General features: G+C 46.4%; 1 protein-coding gene across 1 annotated transcript in view; it reads right to left on the bottom strand.

Annotated features, from left to right (window-relative positions):
• Positions 1 to 2921: 2921 nt before the first annotated feature.
• LOC149370472 (apical endosomal glycoprotein-like) overlaps positions 2922 to 19383 on the bottom strand; it is a 71217-nt gene continuing 54755 nt past the window's right edge. Inside the window, exons 12-14 of the mRNA XM_089577815.1 lie at positions 12512 to 12644; positions 4843 to 4951; positions 2922 to 3041 (exon numbers count right to left, since the gene is read on the bottom strand). Of these exons, the coding sequence (XP_089433941.1) occupies positions 2981 to 3041; positions 4843 to 4951; positions 12512 to 12644 (303 nt within the window). The 3' untranslated portion in view covers positions 2922 to 2980. The remainder of the gene's footprint in view (positions 3042 to 4842; positions 4952 to 12511; positions 12645 to 19383) is intronic.

Here is a 19383-nt window from a genome sequence, read left to right as displayed (position 1 = left end):
AACGTCCTATTTTCAGCGCTCTCCCTCTGTCGCGCGCACCACGCTTCCGACTTTACTTCCATTTTAGACCAACTGGCACACGGGCATGCAGCGACTACACGCCAACCCACCAGTGCGCTCTTGGCCGGTGGTTTCAATGCCACCGCGAAACGATCAGAGCCGCGAAACGAGCCGCGAAACGATTGCGCACTGATTCTGCGCATGCTGAGCACAGACTGTGTGAAGCATCATACTGCCATGCCATCCGGAAGGCCAAACATAAATTTTTATCACAGGACTTTCAATCGCTCACAAAAATAACCCCGCAAAATTTTGGAAAACAATTTCCCCGTCACGCACGTCGGACACCATTTCATTGCTTGAAGAAAACAAATGTCCAATACCCCAAGAGAACTGTCCAGGCACGTTTAATGACTACTTCACATCAGTATTCACTACCGAAGACTATTCCAACCTACCTCAACCCCAAGAACTCAATTACCCATTCATGACTACAATAGATATAACAGCAGAAGGCGTAGCATCTCTAATTAACAGTCTTAAGGTATCAACTTCCTCAGGGGTAGACGAAATAAATACAAAAATTCTCAAACACACCATACATCCCTCTAGTATCATTCTGTGTCATATTTTCAGGCAATCTTTAGCAACCGGCGAAATTCCTTATGACTGGAAGATAGGCAAAAAAATCCCTGTTTACAAATCTAGCGACAAAAACACAGTTAGTAACTACCGCCCCATATCGCTAACGAGTATTCCATGTAAGTTACTTGAACACATCGTTGCATCTAACATCGCGCGCCATCTCGAGAACAATGATTTCTTTTTTCCCACGCCAGCACGGATTCAGAAAAGGGTTTTCATGTGATACACAACTAATTGAACTTACCAGTTATTTATTCAAGAACATGGATGAAAACTACCAGACTGACTGCATATTCATTGACTTTTCCAGAGCGTTTGACCGTGTTGTCCATTGCCGCCTTATAGCTAAAATATCGTCGCTTAATTTAGACTCGCTAACTGTCTCCTGGATCCGGAACTTCATATCTTTTCGTAAGCAGTTCACGGTAACAAACAACTTTTCATCACCCCTTAGTGACGTCACTTCTGGCGTCCCTCAGGGAAGTGTTCTCGGTCCCTTATTATTTTCAATTTTCATAAATGACCTGCCATCGCACCTTACATCATCAGTCCGACTGTTCGCCGATGACTGCATAATTTATCGCCAAATCCGCTCAACCACTGACCATGCAATTCTTCAGCAGGACCTTGAATGTGTAACTAACTGGTGCACATCATGACAAATGACACTTAATACTGACAAATGTAAAATCATGACAGTTAGCCGGAAGCATTCAAACTCGCTATTCACTTATTCCCTTAACAGTGTCACACTATCCCGCACGTCTTCCTATAAATACCTTGGCGTTTATCTGACTTCTAATCTTTCTTGGGCGGAACATATTCAATGCATAACTGCCAAAGCATCGCGCGCGCTTGGCTACCTGAAAAGAAATCTTCATAGCGCACCTGTTTCTACCCGCAAGCTAGCATACTTAACATTTGTCCGTCCCCAACTAGAATATGCATCAGCCATCTGGTCACCACATCAGGCTTATTTAATTCATTCCCTCGAAACAATTCAGAACCGTGCAGCGCGTTTTATTTCTCACGACTACAACCGTCATTCAAGCGTAACAAGCATCAAGTTATCTTTATCGCTAACAAGTTTACAGACACGTAGGGATATCGCACTTCTTTGCTTACTACAGAAACTAATATACAGTCGTCATGCGTCCACACTGCCACTTACACGCCCAATGCGCACTTCACGTCGCCTACAAATAATCTTAGCTTCCAACGTCTATTCGGCCGAACACTCGCGTTTAATTCTTCTGCTTTGCCACGTGCTATCAAGTGTTGGAATGGCCTTCCGGATTGCATTGCTACCATACGTGACCCATTAATCTTCAAAAACGAATTGACCACCTTCATGCATCCATGATATTGTACATAAATTGTGTTCGTATGTGTTGTCAAATCCATGCAGTGCAGCTATTTGTTTGCTGTTTTTTCCTCTGTGTCAATATATTACGTTTTTTTTTCAAGTACGGTGTAATAATTGTTTGCTGTCCAATGTATTTAATATTGTTTACTTTTGTTCTTTCCACTTTGTACCATATTTTGTCTGCTAAATATTGTAACCCCTCCCCTCACACAATGCTCCAAGTGTGGAACCTGTGAGGTATTTGTAAAAATAAATAAATAAATAAATAAATAAATAAATAAATAAATAAATAAATAAATAAATAAATAAATAAACTTTTTATTCCTTTCTTGGGGGTCACCACGTTGTTTTGGAAGTGAGCTGGGTGAGTCACACAAGCTAGGAGACGCTTTTGGTCTCCTTTTCGGTGCGCGTTTTTTGACTGCAGGGCCGTATTTACGGCGACCTCTCTTTCACTGTAACCGAGAATAGCTGTCACGGTTGTTCGTTGTATCCGAGACGAAGTGACATTGCTGTAATACGTATCTTTACGGTAACAAAACCGTCGGTCGTAGTAAGCGTGCGTTCGTTATAAGTGCGGCCGTTATAAGTGGGCTCGACCCTACTACTTATCTTCACGGTGGCTCAATGTTTATTGTGTAAATCAGTGATTGGATTATGTATTTATCTTGCCAAGTATACATGAGGCGTATGAAATATGTAATAGGCTCGCAATCGACGAATCGCGTCGCGCTTAGATGGAAGGTAGTAAAGAGGTCCAATGCACTGCAATGCATGCACTTCAATAACGCAGCCTGTTTCCCACGAGGTGTGCCTCATATAAACAAAACGGGCTCATAGAACAGGAGAACTAGAAGTTTTTCTCTATCCTAATAAAAGATCTTAAGTAGCGGTCATGCTCCGCATGCCGTTATTTTGTTGTCGAAAGTGATTGCGAGACAGAAAAGAGACCTGCTCACTATATTCTTTCTACTCACATGTTTCGTCATTAAAGGTGTCGTACTCGGCATTCGGCAGCAACCGCACAGCCCTAAAACAAAATAAAAAGTAACGGCAACTTCATGCAAGTACTGTCCACCGCAAAAAATTGAATCCTTGGCTCTTTCTGGTATGTTGAGGTTTCTTCAGTATTAAAAGGCGAGTTATTAGCTATAAAATTCAATTTAAAATAATCCTGCTAGAGGACTACAACTCTTGACATCTATACCGAAAACTACTGGTTTCCGCCCCTTCTGAGTGAATGACAATGTAGCGTAGTCTCTGGGAACTGCCTGTTGGGATCGTAGTGAACACGCGCATTTTACTTGCGAGGTCGGTCGGTGATGGGAACCACTGTACTTCATTTTATGCTGTTCATTATTTTATAATGCCTTGGTTTTCCGATTACAGTAGTCTCTTTGTTAGAACAGAGCGATACCGTATCGATACATGCCAAGTTAAGCTTGTCCTCAATGGCCCCTTAATGGGATAATTGTGCCGCCATTAACTTTTCTATAAAATGAAGGCATGGGAGAGTTGGCAAACAATTCAGTTGTCGCCATTACCTCTTCTTAGTATGTTCCTTCTGTTTTGATTGTCGACATGTTTTCATTTGTTCATTGAGCCGGTCGTATATATTGCACCGGAAATGAAAATCTTCAACTGTGAGTCAGCGCTCCTCCTAGTGTGTCTTCTTTCATCCAAGTGTCAGTTAGGGTGGTTTCTACCTACTAACCTAACTGTTTCCTTACCGCGGGGAAACAGGTGGTCTCGGTGCGGTGTGAGTAAAAAATTTACTCGCTTCCAAGTTGTGAGAAAAGGAGTGCTTCTTGCGGCACGTAAAGAAGGTGTGGAGCAGGCATTCGTGTCTGAACTTAAATCAGGTGAATGCACGCAATCTTCTCGTAAAGATTTGTCGTTTAGGCCTAAAAGGTCAAGTTTGGATGCAGCGGAAACGTGGCCACACCGCCAGTACTTAGCAGGGACGGTGCAAAGAGTGGACAGCAGCTTGTACGCCACTCTCGCCATTAAAACTCCGCACAGGCGCGTTTCGCTGCGCTCACTAACAAACAGAAGCGATCCTTAGTACCTTTAGGACCATTTTCGGCATAGTGGATTATCTTTCTTCTCCAGAACCGAGCCATATCACGCGGAATGGGAAATTTGGCGCCAGCGTTTACTCTGAAAGATTTGAATACACGTGGTGATGGAAGACTTGAAGGGGCTCTGAAACACCTTTTCAGTAAGGACATAAACTCGCTCAGTCATTACATTCTGTCGTCATTAGCAGCTGAGCCGAATTATAGGCCTCTACAGTCAGGTCAGAACCCACAATTGCGCGCGATAGTTGGCGAGCCCTTTCCAACCACTTGTTCATCACTGCACCCTCCTCTGCCGCATGCACCTGCATAATCTTGTTCAGAAATGGCTATTGGAGAGATGGCTTCAGGTGTCACGTAGCTACGGTGGCCGCGGCCGCTCAGGAGCGTCGCTCCAGCGATTCAGGTATCTCCGGCCCCAGCCACAAATAGACGCCAGCGCAAGTGGTGGGGCCGGCGGGGAAGCGCCAACCTTTTAGAATGCACAAAGTGACGAGTGGAGAGAGAGGCGTGAAGGCGCTGCAATTCAAATTTTCACTACTGATAACTCAGCCTCTACGAAATGCTATAAAATAATTCTTACTGGTTGATATTCGTAAAGCATCGTACTGCAGCATCCCAAAAGTTCCTCACATTTATAGACAGCGTATTTTAGAGAACCATTAGGCGATCAGGTTTCCAGAAGAAGCATTTTTTTGCATACTTAAGAATTTTTAAATATCTGCCTAGAATATACCTGAAAGAGAAACTTACGAACGTTGACGTCGCCTTTTGAGCTCCGTGAAAGTAACCGCTGTAGTCACCAACAGAAGGCCAAGAGTGATAAGGATACCAGCGACTACAGGAGCCGTGCTGTCAACACCTGCAAAATGGGGAAAAAAAAATTCAGTGTTGGATGAACGGGTGCAAAAGTGGGATAGTGACGTCAGGCACTTTTCCGCCTTTTGTCACGTCCCCCAATTATTGTCTTGAATAAAATTGATTGATTGAGTGATTTTACCGCCCGACCGACCGACCGACCGACCGACCGACCGACCGACCGACCGACCGACCGACCGACCGACCGACTGACTGACTGACTGATGATTAATTGATTTATTGATTGATTGATTGATTGATCTAAGAAAGAGCATGCGCTGCATGATGTAAAGATCCTCGTGGCTTTGGACGGGGCTAACAATCCGGCCACAGTCATTTAGGAGAAGTGAATTACTTTCCGTGTTCCGCAGCCGATCGGTTCATGTCGGGCTCCTTAGGAGGAATATGCTCTAACGCCAAGAAGGGAAGCCTCGTATGTGATATGGTTTAGAGTAAAAGATGCTTTCTATCATGGACAAGCTCTCGAAGGTAACGGAATTTTATCCAAGGAAACTGCACACCGTCCTCTAAACAGTAGGATTAGGGAGCCGCTACCGCTGTTAACTGAGCCATCTTTCATTGGTCAATATGTTACTCCCATTCAAGAACGGGTGCACCAGCTCAGCATGAATGCTAACATGGGGATTGCAAAACAACCCGCCGCGGGGGCTCAGTTGTCAAGGCGCTTGTCTACTGAGCCGCAGCCCCCGGGTTCAAACCTGACCACGGCGGATGCGTTTCGATGGAGGCGAAACGCAAAAGGCGCCCGTGTACTGTGCGATATCAGGGTACAATAAAGATCCCCAGGTGGCCGAAACTACTCCGGAGACCTCCCCTATACCACCTCTTCCTTCTTTTCTTCTTTCACTCTTTTTATTTTTTAAAACGAGATTTACTGGCTAAGGGCATCAATGGGCGAAAATGGGGTGAATGATGGAGTAGTGATTAACGTAATGAGACTAAGTTAGGTGACTTCATGAGGTCTAGTAATGAGCAGTGGTATACTCCCTGTGTCGAGACAATATATGAAGCAGGTTTGCGCAGTGAAAGAGGCGCTGCCTTCACGTGCCTGGTCCCCATAGGCTTGAAAGCAGTGCAGTTCCACAGTACGAAGTGAGGGGTCTGTGTCGGCTTCAATGTCCTCGAGTTTACATATCGTACACCCAGGCCGAGGATAGAAATCTTGATACTGAGGCCGCTCCCGGGTGACGGCAAGTGAGAGGCCAGCCCCTACCTGGATCCTCCGGAGCGCAGCCTCTTCAGCAGGGCTACGACCACGGGGAATGATAATACCGTACACGGAGGGATGAGAGCACGTGTGCGGCGCTGGAGGTGTTCCTTTCTTGATAAAAGGAGGGTAAAGTTGTTCAGGGCAGGGCATGTAATGCGAAGGCAAGATAACCGCTGGTCCTTAAGGGTAACGGACTGTATTCCAAGAGAAAGCAAACGTAGCAGGGGACGGCAGAACATTAGGTGGGCGGATGAGATTAAGAAGTTTACGGGGATACAGTGGCGACAACTGTCAAAGGACAGGGTTAATTGGAGAGACATGGGAGAGGCCTTTGCCCTGCAGTGGGTGTAGACAGGCTGATGATAATGATGATGATGAAAGTTGTTCAAATGAAGGGGCCGAGGCAACGATGAGCCTCGAGTCCCGAGGCGGGTCCCTGAATCTCTAGCTTTGAGAGGTCAGCACAACCCGTGTGACCCACTCAATACGTTCTGGCTGCGCGATGTGTGTAGCGAGGCTGCGCATGTCGTGACATATTAGTGGACAGCGCCTAACACATTGCCGCAACTTAAATGGTTGAATGGCGTTGATGTGGATGAGAATGGGGGGAGCAGGGAGCAAAGTTGTGGCGGCCACGACGCAGAGTGCCTATTGAACTAAAACGAGCTCAGCACAAAAGGACGTAGGGGGTTCCGTAAGTTGAAATCTGGAGATTTGATTTAGGGCACGTCTGCACGAGCAGTAAATTGCTGTTGTTGCTTCACAAGCTTGGATGCTTGAGTCTACATATAGGACAATGGACTCTTCGGACCCGCGTCCTTTAACAGAGTCTAACGTTCTGGGGCCTTGGACACAACCTTCCAGACAACGGAAAGCGGTGAAAGCGCTCCTGAATTTGCTAAGGGACTCGGGGTTGCATTCCCGCCTATAATCTAAGTTTTCTGTGTGCGCCCTCTGTCCCTGTGACATAGTGGTCGATGGACACTTAACAGACTCATTTCTTTGCCGCTCTTTTTCCTTTTTTCCCCTTTGTTCCCCTCCCCAAGTGTAGGGTAGCCAACTGGGCATCGCCTGGTTAACCTCCCTGCCTTTCCGTCCTTTTCTCTCTCTCTCTCTCTCTCGCAGGCAGGGAAGCATCTTGTTCCTCAAATTAATGGCGAAGAAACGATGCCGACTTAGCAGATGGTGGTCGGCGATTATCTGCTGGCTTGTCGCTGAGCTGTACAAACTTCCATGGGGGAAGAACTGACGTTGGCGGCTGAAGAATAGATTTTGACGCTGTAGAAGTCTTCAGTGCGTGCGTGGAGTGAGGTAGACTGGCCTTAAGGCTGCGAGCATAACGGCGCTGCTGCACCAGCTCATCAATGATGGGCTTGATCAACAAGACGTAGCTGCAGAAGTGCCGAATCTCATTGCCGTGCAACGAACGAGCCAGCGCCACCCGTCTTAAGACCAATTCTTCTAATCAAACCAAAAGTCTAAATAGCTTGTCTTTTTACTTGAGAAAGCCCAGCAGTTGCTGATCCTGATTGTTGAGTAGTTAAGCGCAGCATTTTTACACTCGGACTTTCGTATAATAAGGATCCCGATTGACAAAGACGGATTGGATTTGCACAAAATTTTGCGGCGTCCCCAACGGTTGGCGACCGCCGTGTGTGTAGTTTTATGCACGGGAAGTTGAAGGCCGATGGATGATGCGTGATTAGAGGTAACACCCAAGGCTGGTTGAACTGCAGCCTCCTGGGTAAGCACATCGTGGTGAGTACTCCATGCCGTGATGTCATCAGCATATTGCAGAAGTTTTATGTCACTCATGTCATGTAAGCGCCATGCCAGCGGGACAAAAGCAATATAAAATAACATGTGATAATACTGAAACCTAGGGCACTCCGCAGTGCGAAACAAACGATCCGACTGCTTGACCGCTGAGACGCATTGTCAATTTTCTGCCTTCCGAAAATTATAAAAAAAAACTACACACTCTCAGGGGAGATGCAGCACGTCAATGATGTTCAAAATGGCAGCATGATTGATGTTGTCGTTGGCATTTTCAACGTACATTACGAAAACGATGCGCAAATTAGACTAAATACTCTAAATAGTCATTTTCGCCATCTCTTCATCGCGTAAATCAATTTTTTTTGAAGTTTAAGTAATATCAAATATAGCCCATTATTTTTTAATTGACCTCATATCAAGAGGTCAGGGCTTAGTGGATGGTCTGTCTGGAGAGAGAGTAAAGATATAAAAACGCCTTTTAAAACACTGTTTAGCGTTCTTTCTTGAAACAGAAAAAATGCACGTAACAACCTTTCCTTTCTGAGAACACGTCCTGGTGGGAACTTGGAAGAGTAGAAGTTACACATATTGCAGAATTAGTACAAGAAATAGCCTTACAGAAAGAGGCAGGTGTACAGGAAAACAAGCATTCACTGGTAAAAGTAGTATAAGCAGGACATCTCGAAAACTGGGCCTCCTCGCATTCACTGCCAGTGCAAGGGACGTATTTGCGACGAATTTCCAATTCCTGCCAGAACAGAAACAATGAAAACGACAATGTTCCCCGCTGCACCCGCAGGAAAGACCAAGCCTTTCTGTGCGGTCGTAGCAGGAGGATGTTTTGACCGAGCAAATCGGCTGATGGCTATTGGCGACCATGACGAAACGTTACAAGCTGGAAGGGCTCAGTAAAGCACTCCGGAATAATTGGAATAAAATGCTTACAGATGCGTACTTGAGCAAGTAGAAAACAGTGCTTCAAACTAACTCATGCTAACCGATTGCTACCGTGATCTTGAATCCTCATTCCGTTCAGCAAGGCTTCGCTTGCATGCTATAAAAATATTTCTCCGCTGAGAGGTATGTGGCGAGCATATATCTGATGTAACCACATTGCCATGCCAACTCAGTATATGAGGATTCGCACCCAATATTTAGCCCCCACAGATGCGCGAAAACTCCTGATATTTCTTTTGGTTGCACCAGTGGTAACGAATCTAAATAAGCCAGCAAAAAGATTGCACGGTTGTAGAAAAAATTCAGGGTTGAAAGGGTTATTACTTCAGTGGATCCTTAATTCTTCATGTATAGAGTTGATTCCACAGTGCACCCTAGGAAAATTGATTCTCTTGATACTCGCCTTAATTAGGCGGAAAAGCTACGACTTCATGGTGCACCACTCGGTCACATGAGTGTGCAAGCAGGTCAGTGAGACATTTTTTGAAAGCCTTTAATTTATATTAATCGAATAACCAATTCGTTAGATACAATTATTGTGCAGTTGCGAAACTGTCTAGTCATGGCGCAAGTTCCCGCAAGTTACGTGATGTCGTCAGATCATCGAACAAAACGGTTCGCCATAACGATGTCCCAATTACGCATAGAACCTGCATGGCTTGATACCCATTAGTAGAAGGGTGGAAAAGGTTTACGAGTGTTTACTATCCCAAAGCGACTCAGGCTATGGGAGACGCCGTAGTGAAGGGCTACGGAAATTTCGGCCACCTGGGGTTCTTAAATATGAACTGGCTTCGCCTCTATCATTTCGCCTCCATCGAAATGCGACCGGGTCAGCAGCCGAGTGCCACAACCACTGAGCCACAGCGGCGGCATAAGGGCGGAAAAGTGCCTAGTCATGATGCTAGTTTCTTGAATTCACGTCACACCAGATGACTCAGCTAAATCGTTTTGTGGAGACGATAGCCCAGTTAAACAACTCTCGACAAAAAGCTCCCGTCATAACCGTCTTGGCAGACGTGAAGGGATTCTTCTTCATGGTAGAAGCGGCACGAGGTCACATCATCCCACAGTGCACAGCGAATATTTTTTTCGTGATAGCGGTCGTCTCACTGCGTTCTAAGGATTTGTTGGTTGGGTACTAATTATTATAGGGATGTGATAATATTCTTTAATTGTACACGCCACTTAAAGTCACATGACATTATGCGTTTGCTCAACGAAAGCGTTCTGTCAAGGTGACACCCTTCTTTCGCCTAACACCGGTTCGTTGTATATTCACCTCGATAGGGCTTAAATATGTCAAGCTGGGTTTGAGAGGAAGCCCTGTCAGAGCGCCATTGACTCACCGAAATATATTGGTCCTATAATCGGATAAAACTCCAGAATTAAAGCAGCTAATGCCACTTATTGGTGGCCCTCAAGCCAATCGCACGAACTCGAGGTTAATGTTTTTGCACTGGATAGCGTGACATCACAATAGGGTGGGCACTGCAAGGTTTTCAGCAATGGATTACCTGGTTAAACCGGGGCGGCATAACAATCTGTGGACGGTAGTGGCTGGCCGTGTGCTTATATAACCGCTTCGTTCGTGTGTTGTATTCAATAGCAACTCCTCTAAATATCTCTGGCAAGTTTTTTAACGGCTATACCTTGGTGGCGCTGTGGCGCGAGCTCCGCAGTACTGTCTGTGAAAAAGTGACGCCAGTGCGTAGCGCTTAACTTTAGGACGCGTTTAACAGGCGCTAATGTCAGGAATATATTTTCACCAGGACTCGAGCGGGGGGCACTACTACTGCAACGTGCAAAGGGTGGTCCTTTGGCTTCTTTATGTGTATTTCGCAGTCCGTGTTTATTTTCAACAATGAAGAAGGGCATGCTGCTAATGGTAAAAAGAAAAAAAATTGAAAAATTCGGTGTTTACGTTCCCCAACCAAGAGTTTCTTGTTGAATGTAATAATCCACTTAACTCGCCGCAGGACTCTGACTGCGTCAAGTATTCTCCAAAGGTTTCTTCAAATGACCGCCAGTTACACTGTCCTGCACAACGTCCTGCCACCATAACTCTGGTATCATTCCAGAACAGTTTCTTTGCACCTGAATATCTGGCGCCCATAAAACGTTTCCCTTTTCTTGAAATCCTTTGCCTTACCCATGAATTACAGTTATACGATCTCCGTGCAATGTGCCGTTCCCATGTCGATTTTATACCTTCCCTTCAGTCATGATGCGATTAATTGCCCTTCATTCTCTACCAAATGTGTTCATATTCTTTTCTATTGATGTTAACTTAGCGCCTTGCTTTGTATAGCTCACTTCGCTTCTTCCAATTGAACTATAATGTTTTCTGTTAGGTGCATGATATTTGGTCCTTTGGTAAGTACTGGTAATGTGCAGCTATTAAGAAATTTCTTCTTCGGGCATACTGCTAAGCTGCTTTTCTTGACGTGAGGGTACCCATCTTCTGAATAACAGTATCAGCGATTGAGCTAATTTCGATTTACTGTCGTTTATGTCTTGTTCTTGTAGCTCCCAGTTTGCCTCACTAGCAAAATGCTTATTTCCGACAACTCACAGTCGCTATGATCCCTGAGGTCTTGGTTTTCTCCATTTAAAGTGCATTGTCTTCTACTCTGTCTTGCTGTTAGCTCGCATTAACAAAGCATTTAGCAATTTTTCTTCTCTCAGATGTATCAGAATTACTCAGATGCCGTAGTGACGTAGCCTTTAAGCACCTGATGTGGTCTATGCATTATTAAAACGACGGATCTGGCAGTCTTCTTTATTATTGTTCGGCGTGTTTGTTATTTAATTAATCCCCACTGTCTTTATATAGTCACTTTCTTTTTTTCCTGCTGAAAGTACATTTTGATTTGGAATTTTTTTCTCCCGCCTACAGATGATAAATAGAAATACTTTTAACCGTTTCGTATACGCATCAAGAGTGCGGCTAACATATAACCTATGTGTTTTTTTGTGAATGGCGTCTGTATGCATTCAAGAAATAAAGACTAAGGAATATTAAACATAAGCGCTCGACATTACTCGTATTTTTCTAGCTCTTTCCTTATTTGTTCGAGTTTTCGACAACTATTAAACTACATAGAGGTATTTTTACTTCTTCCTACATTTCATTGCTTATCGCGAAGAATTCTCATACCGTAAATTTGAGCAGACTAGCTTTCTTTACATTTATTTTAGTACCAGCGTTCTGCTGAGATTATTGAGGTCGCAAATAATGCGTTGCACTTCTTCCCTAGAGATCTGGGCTCATAAGTGAACAGCGGAGAAAAAAAAATTCTCGAATTTTTATATCACGGTCATGACGCTATGCTCGGCCCTGCACGTGCCTCTGCAATACCGCTAAGGATTTAAGCCTTAAGTGAAGTTAGAAGTGACCATTAGCGCAATTATGCGTGTTTATTATAAGAACTCCTGATAGGAAGATTGCGTGTCCCACCCGACCAGAAAAGATTCTCGGCAGCAAAAAGGGAGGAAATCGCAATAGTTATGGAATGCAAAGCAAGCGCAGAAAAAAAAAGCATTCAAGAACAAGGCCTCTAACAAAGCTTCGTTTGAAATACGCGAAGCATATACCAGTTAACGAGGTTGTCATCGGTGGCTGGCCAGTTGTGCCCCCTTGCGTCTCTTTGCATTTTCCAGGGAGCACTTCGATGTCGTCAATAGCAATGTCACCTTGTCCACTTTCGAACCTTCCTGCAATGCTAATCTGCATGGCGAAAAGGAATGCATGAAATGAGTGAGTGCTCTTTGAAGGCGTCTTTTGAAGACCCAACATTTTTCAGTGTGAGCAAAAAAATATTGGAAAGCGCATTTATTGCTGCCTTCCCATATAGAGACCATAAGCAATCTGCCTTTTGTGTGCTTGAACATATTTTTGCGATATTGTGTCGTTGCCAAATGGAGTAGATGCTTTGTTTCAATATTTTCTTTTCCTCTTTTTGCATTGAAAGAGGTTGATCTCAGCGTTTGTTTAGTAGGAACCTAGTGAAGGTGTTCACATATTCTACAAAAAAAAAATGAAGTATAACAAGAGATCCTCGCACATTTACCGCAGCAGTTAAGTGGAGTGAATGACGTTATGCCGCCGAGGAGTTTTCGTTTTCTACCTAATAACATTAGTCATACCGTTAGCCACAATGAAAAAAAAAATCTAATATTTATGTCGCCGTGATTCTCATTACCTGAAAAGTTGGTGGTCCACAAGCTTTCGCCTATCTGTCGCCTACGACGGAAAGGGTTACTGCACGAAATGCAGGCTTAAAGCGCATTTAGCCACCTAATAGACAGGATCGGGTTGTAAGCGCCCCCCCCCCCCCTCCACTTTCACTGTGAAAAATGTGCAATTGTCTTCCTTCCATTATTAAATTCATCCCATTTTTGGTGCGTATTCTGCTGCTCATTCCAAGCGAATTCTGGTCCCTTCAGGAGTAACGACGACGTCTGCTGCATGGAGAAGACGATTTATCCGCGAAAAAGCTTTCTGCCGTACGAAGGAGCCCCTCTGGAGATGTTAAGGCCTAAATGTTCATGCTCCGTTTTGATTTGGACAACCGAAGGGCTGAACGTCATGTTTAGTCCGCGTTATTCAGCTAATCACCACTTCCTTCTTTCCGCTATTACTCCCAATCTTTCATGCCACGTTTGATGCTAATTGAACTTAAATTCTACTACAGTACGAAACAAGTGAAAAAAAAACAAACAAAACAAAATGGGCGACCCTGCTCATGAAGCGAGCATTGTCGATCTTCATGCGGACATCAAACACACTGATACAAGAAATGATTAATGGCGCCGGCGCGATTGGCAGTATGATATGCGGAGATATGTATTGTTTCCAGTAATTCAGAGAAGCGCTTTTATTTCTCTTGGCTGACAAGCAAATGGCGCATGGCTTTGAGAATTGAAGGAGAGCTCTTCGACGTCATCCGTGACGTAAGAAAGAAAATGACAGGGCTACCTCCTGTTCAATCTCTACAGGGCGCCAGGCTTAGTGGCACTATCTGGTAGCTGTCCCTAATTTCTGATAATGGCGATGGTTTTGGAAAGGTGTTGGCGTTGAATAGCTTGAGCACGCGGTATGAATTTGCTCGATTTCTTTTCGTTGCTGTATGTCTCCCATTTTTGCTGCGTATAAGCGAAGCGGTGTCAAACAGCCTATATCAGTCGATTTTTGCCTGAAAAATTGAAAAAAAAAACAGGTGAAACAAAGGTTTAATTATTTCTTTTAACGAGGTTTGGTTAATGGTTTATCGGGGTTTAAGGTGCCAAAGCGACCCAGGCTGTAAGAGACACCGCAGTGAAGGCCTCCAGAAATTTCGACCACCTTGGTTTCTTTAACGTGCACTGACATTGCACAGCACACGGGCCTCCAGAATTTCGCCTCCATCGAAAATCGACGGCCGCGGCTGTGATCCAACCCGCATCTTTCGAGTCAGCAGCCGAGCGCAATAACCCCTTAGCCACCGCGGCGGCTATTTACAAATTATTAGGTTCTGCGCTCGGTTGCTGACAACGCGCAATGTGAGTGACAACAGGTCCATGGCTGCACAGTAGCGAAGTGCTTGGAGTAAGTGCAAGCACTGTTTGATCACTGTCGAATGTCCTCATAAGTGCTCGGTCTTACTTTATGTCTGCTTTATAATGCTTTTCAATTGAGGAAGCCTGTGGAAAGAAAATAGGCACACTGTGCGTGAAAAGAGCAACACGTGCAATAAAACACACAAAGTCTAAGCAAATACTCAGACGGCTTGCATATACTCACGTATTCGGCGCTGTATATTACTTGTGGCGGCTAGTTCTGTGGGAGTGTTACCGGACGCTTTCGCGAAGTGCTTTTTTCTTTCCGGACCCTGTGAGCATCTTTCACCCCGATTAATTTATTTTTCAGTTGCGAAAAACAAAGCTGTATCTCAGTTAGCTCGCATTGTACTACCCAGCCCAGTGTGCTGGCCTTTTAACAGTGGTCGGCTAGGAAACCCAGTACCAAAATAGGGAAAAGGATGCCTGTAAGATCCTGCGTGAAAATACTTTTTCTTTAGCCTTCAAATTAACGCCATCCGTGTTTTAAAGCACGCCTTCAGCATAATGGTCTATTGGTTTTGTCGACAAATGATTGTTTACAGTTCAAATATACTGCCAACCACCGAGGAAACTCTTTTTTTTTGTTTGAAGGTATCGGATCTTTCGCACGGGATATTCTACAGCGGTCCCTCAGGGAAGAACTCCCCTCAAAACATGACGCTAAAAGGCAGCTGAAAGCAAAAAGTTTAACAAGCGTACAGATTGGGATGCTTATGCTACCGTCTAAACACGAATTAGCCCTCACTGGAGTAAACATTAGGTGCGGTTCAACTACTCTTGAACCTGGTTAGAGAGTGAAAGCTATGTCGCACCGGGCAACTATACGCGGCTTCGCGTCTGTAACGTTGAGAGCGTTCCGAACACTGGATAGGTAGCGCGCCCACCCTGCCACCCTGGCAGGTCGAAGTTAACGGTTGATCGCTAGATGCTTGCCCAAAGAACGCTGAGCCGTACTGCTGCAGTGCGGCGTGTCTGCCACAACGTTGACAGCGCTAACGCATGCAGCTCACACCTCTCTCTGTCTCTTATCATCCCACGTGCCTCAAAGCGCTATTCAGGCGTCCACTGACCAGGGAGGCAGTTATGCGCCTAAAATTGTGTCGACGCCAACGCCAATGAAAACAATGAACGCCGACGGCCTATGGCTTCAATGCCACGTTTCTGCCACACCGTTGTCAATGCCAACGCATGCAGCGCACATCTGTCACTACCGCCACGTAGCTTAATGCACGTCTAAGTTGTCCACTGTCCCAAGGGGCCAGTTATGCGCCTTTGCTTGCGAAGCTGCCGCTCTCCATTGTTTTCGTAGCTTAAAGCGCAACTAAGCTGTACAATGTCCTCCCCAGGGGCCCAGTCGACGAAGCCTGGCTTCTTTGTCTCTTCGACTCACTTTCCATATCTGCCGACGAATCCAACCGAGACGCCCCTTCTATATATACGAGGTGTCCACTGTCCCAGGGGCGCAGTCGACGAAGCCTGGCTTCTTTCAGTCTCTCGACTCCCTTTCCATATCTGCCGACGAATCCAACCGAGCCGTCCCTTTTATGTATACGATGCAACGCCGGCTCCTCCTCTGCCGTCATGCCAGATGGTGTGTCGAGCGGCGCTGCCAGCTGCGGCGGTGGCTAGGCAACGGCTCAGCTCGCGGTGTGGCCACCGGCCACCGCGAAACGGCGAGAGTACGGCCAATGTAGCTCTCGCCACAAAATAAAATAGGTTGCCTTCGAATGTACCCCCTTTTCTTGGTCAGGTATTCTGCTCGAGCCCTGGGTTAGATTTCCACCCGAAAAATTACTGAATATTTACAGTTGGCAACGGAAAGACATGTTCACCTGAAAACTTGCAAACTTCTAGCCTTTACGAGGATTTTAACCGAAGTTTCAGTCTCCTCTATTTGCTAACCCGAATAACTCTGCTGCCGCGTTTAAAAGCATCCTCCTCTTGCTACCTGCATCAAGTTCATTTGCTTCGTTATATGAACACGGCTCCCTTGCCAATAGTAAGCATTCCTTATATTTAGTGACCAAAATGAAACCCGGAGTACGGGCAGTACACCTTATCCCTTAAAGTAGTGCGCTAGAGGACAGCTTACTTCATTTTAACTCTCATGTAGACTATTTGTACGTCATTCTTCTATGAATGTACGCAAAGGTGAAACAAACTTCACTGAAAGTATTATATTCTTTAGTGGAACGTATTTTTCCTTGTGCTCTTGTCATCCGTGTATTTTTTCGCGCATTCCCGTTGCTTAACTATGTACGACCCACTCACGCAACAAAGTGCACTCGTAAAAAAGTGAAGCGTATCTGGCAAAGTGTCAACTACCTAAGTGGCTCAGCACTATTGATGACTTAGTGAATCGTGAGTTTATACGTCGTCGGTTAGAATTCCTCTTGCATTCTAGCCTCGAACGTGACTGACTAGCAGATGGATGCTATGTAAAGCAAGAAATTATATGACATAGCCTGTAAAGCTGTGGGAAAAATGGTTGCGTGACAACTTCGATACGAATATCGGGGATCTGGCAGCCCATGGAGCTAAGTAAGTTATGCCGTACGAGTAAATGGCACGTCGCAGGAAATGGCGGGGGGAGGTGGCAGCTCCTAGTATATGTTGTGCATGCGTTCGTCGCACTCGCCACATCGGTGGCGAGACGACGGCTGTTGCGACGCCATTTTTTTCGGGACAGTCTTTACGACTGACCAGCGACAGTCGCCAAAGAAAATACGGCGCCCGCCCCAGGAGATTCGTTCCCGTCATCCCCGCCATCGCTGTCCTTCGCGCGCACGTCAAGCTTAGAGCCAAAGCCGTCCGCCTCTCTGCTCTATGGTTACGTGCGTATGCCCGTTGGGCTCTGCAGCTCGGCTCAAACCTTCCAGCGGTTCATCACTGAGGTCACGCGTGGTTCTCTGCTGCGTTCGCATACATCAGTGATGTATGCACGGTTACGTGGGCACGTGAACATTCATGTGTCTCCCGTGCCAGGCAACAAAGGTCTTCCGTCGTACAAAGACACCTCTCCAGAACTCCCTTCCACCCGACCGTCCTTTTGATTAGGTTCATCTCGACATCGTTGGTTCTCTACCCGTGTCCGAAGGTTATCATTACTTACTCACCACGGTCGACCGTTTCACACGCTGGCCAAAGGTCCTTCCCATTAGCGACGTGACCACTGAGACAATTTCCAGCGTCTTAATTTCTGCGTCAGTGTCTGGCCTTGCTTGTCCTGGAACCGTGACAACAGACCTTGGGCGCCAACTTGAGTACGCCCTGTTTGCTTCCCTTAACAGCATTATCGGCCCCAAGCACTGCCGTACTACTGCGTACCACCCATGCTCCAACGGAATGGTTGGATGCCTTCACCACCAACTCAAGGACGCCGTAGATACCCGTCTCAATTGCACCAACTGGGTTGACGCCTTGCCCGTTGTGATCCTTGGTTCAAGGGTCATCCTCCGAGCAGACCCTCTACCCGGAGACTCCTTCAAATCACAGCAACTGCCAGCCCAGGCCCAAGAGTGCCTGCAGCATCTCGTTGTCTGTGTCAAAGACCTCCGGCTTATTCCGCCTCGCCGTTCCTGCCGCAACACCACCTTCATTCACCCGTATTTCGCCGCTTCCACACGTTTTGTTCGCTGCGACGCTGTCCGGGCACCGCCAACCCCGGACAACGACGGACCATTCCGCTTCGTTCGCCGCACCCTAAAAACAACTCTTATCCAGAATGGCCGCGAAGAGGCAGTCAGTTTGGACCGCCTTAAGCCGGCCTGCCTGGAGACTGCCACTGAGTGCCTTGGAGTGCCGCCTGACGTACAACTCAGCGCCCTGGAGTGCCGTCCCCCCCCCCCCCCCCCCCCCGCTTGCCGTCTCCGAATCCCTGTTTCTCATCCAGTGCTGCCGGCCTTTAGTTCGGTTTCGATTACAAATCTAGGCTCGGGGCCCTGTAGCGCCCTCCTCTGGCTGCGCCTGCAGCACGAAGAACGCGTTCCCGCACGAGCAAAAAATTAAAGATGGTGCCTGGCTGTGGCACGTGAAGCCACGGCTCGCAGTTCTGTTCTAATCTTGATCCGAGTCAGCTGACTCGTTCCTTCGCTCGTGACCAAAAAGCCTATATGCTGATCACTGATGTTTCCCTGCTCACTCCCGTTACTTCGCCTCGATTCATATATGATACATCAATTTTTCATTTGAATTATCTTAACCACTCTGTAATCGAGGCTCCCCACAGGCTTGTTGCTATGCCCTATGTCTGGCTAGGCTGGAAGGTCCACGTGCGATCATGGCCGCGCTCTTATCTCGCTTGTACAAGAGCCATTGTTCATCGGCACACCTGAAGCCCTATAGAATCATTCACCCCATCGATCGAACGTTTGCAGAAAGATCAGGCTGACATCATCTGGCCTCTTCTCCATCCATGCAATATCAGTACGCCAATCCATGCCGGACTATTTTACTAGATGGCCTGAATGGCCTGAGGTGGGCTCAGTAGCTGTGTGAAAGCACAGCCGACTAATCCGCTACTCTTCGGAATGCAGGCGCTCTCCGTCACCGGCCAACTGTTCATTGCCGCTTTGCTGGCTGCTTCCCCTGGATCTTCATCACACGTCTTCACCACCTACGATGAACACTGCACCTATCTTGGAATAAAGTCGTTACCGATACGGGATTTGCCTGCGTCGCCGCCGGAATATCGCCTCCCAGGCATAGAATGGCTACCATCATCGACATCATCAACGACTTTGTCGGCTATAAAAGGGCCGCATCTGTCGCCGCCGCTCTGTGGGCTCGGTAGCTGTGTGAAAGCAAAGTCTGCTAACCCATTCCTCTTCGCAATACAGGCTGGTAATAAGATCTCTCTTTATGCT

This window comes from Amblyomma mixtum, chromosome 1 (genome assembly GCF_055824585.1).
Source record: "Amblyomma mixtum isolate Tamu chromosome 1, ASM5582458v1, whole genome shotgun sequence".
Lineage (NCBI taxonomy): Eukaryota > Metazoa > Arthropoda > Arachnida > Ixodida > Ixodidae > Amblyomma > Amblyomma mixtum.
This window is presented reverse-complemented; position numbering and strand designations above follow the sequence as displayed.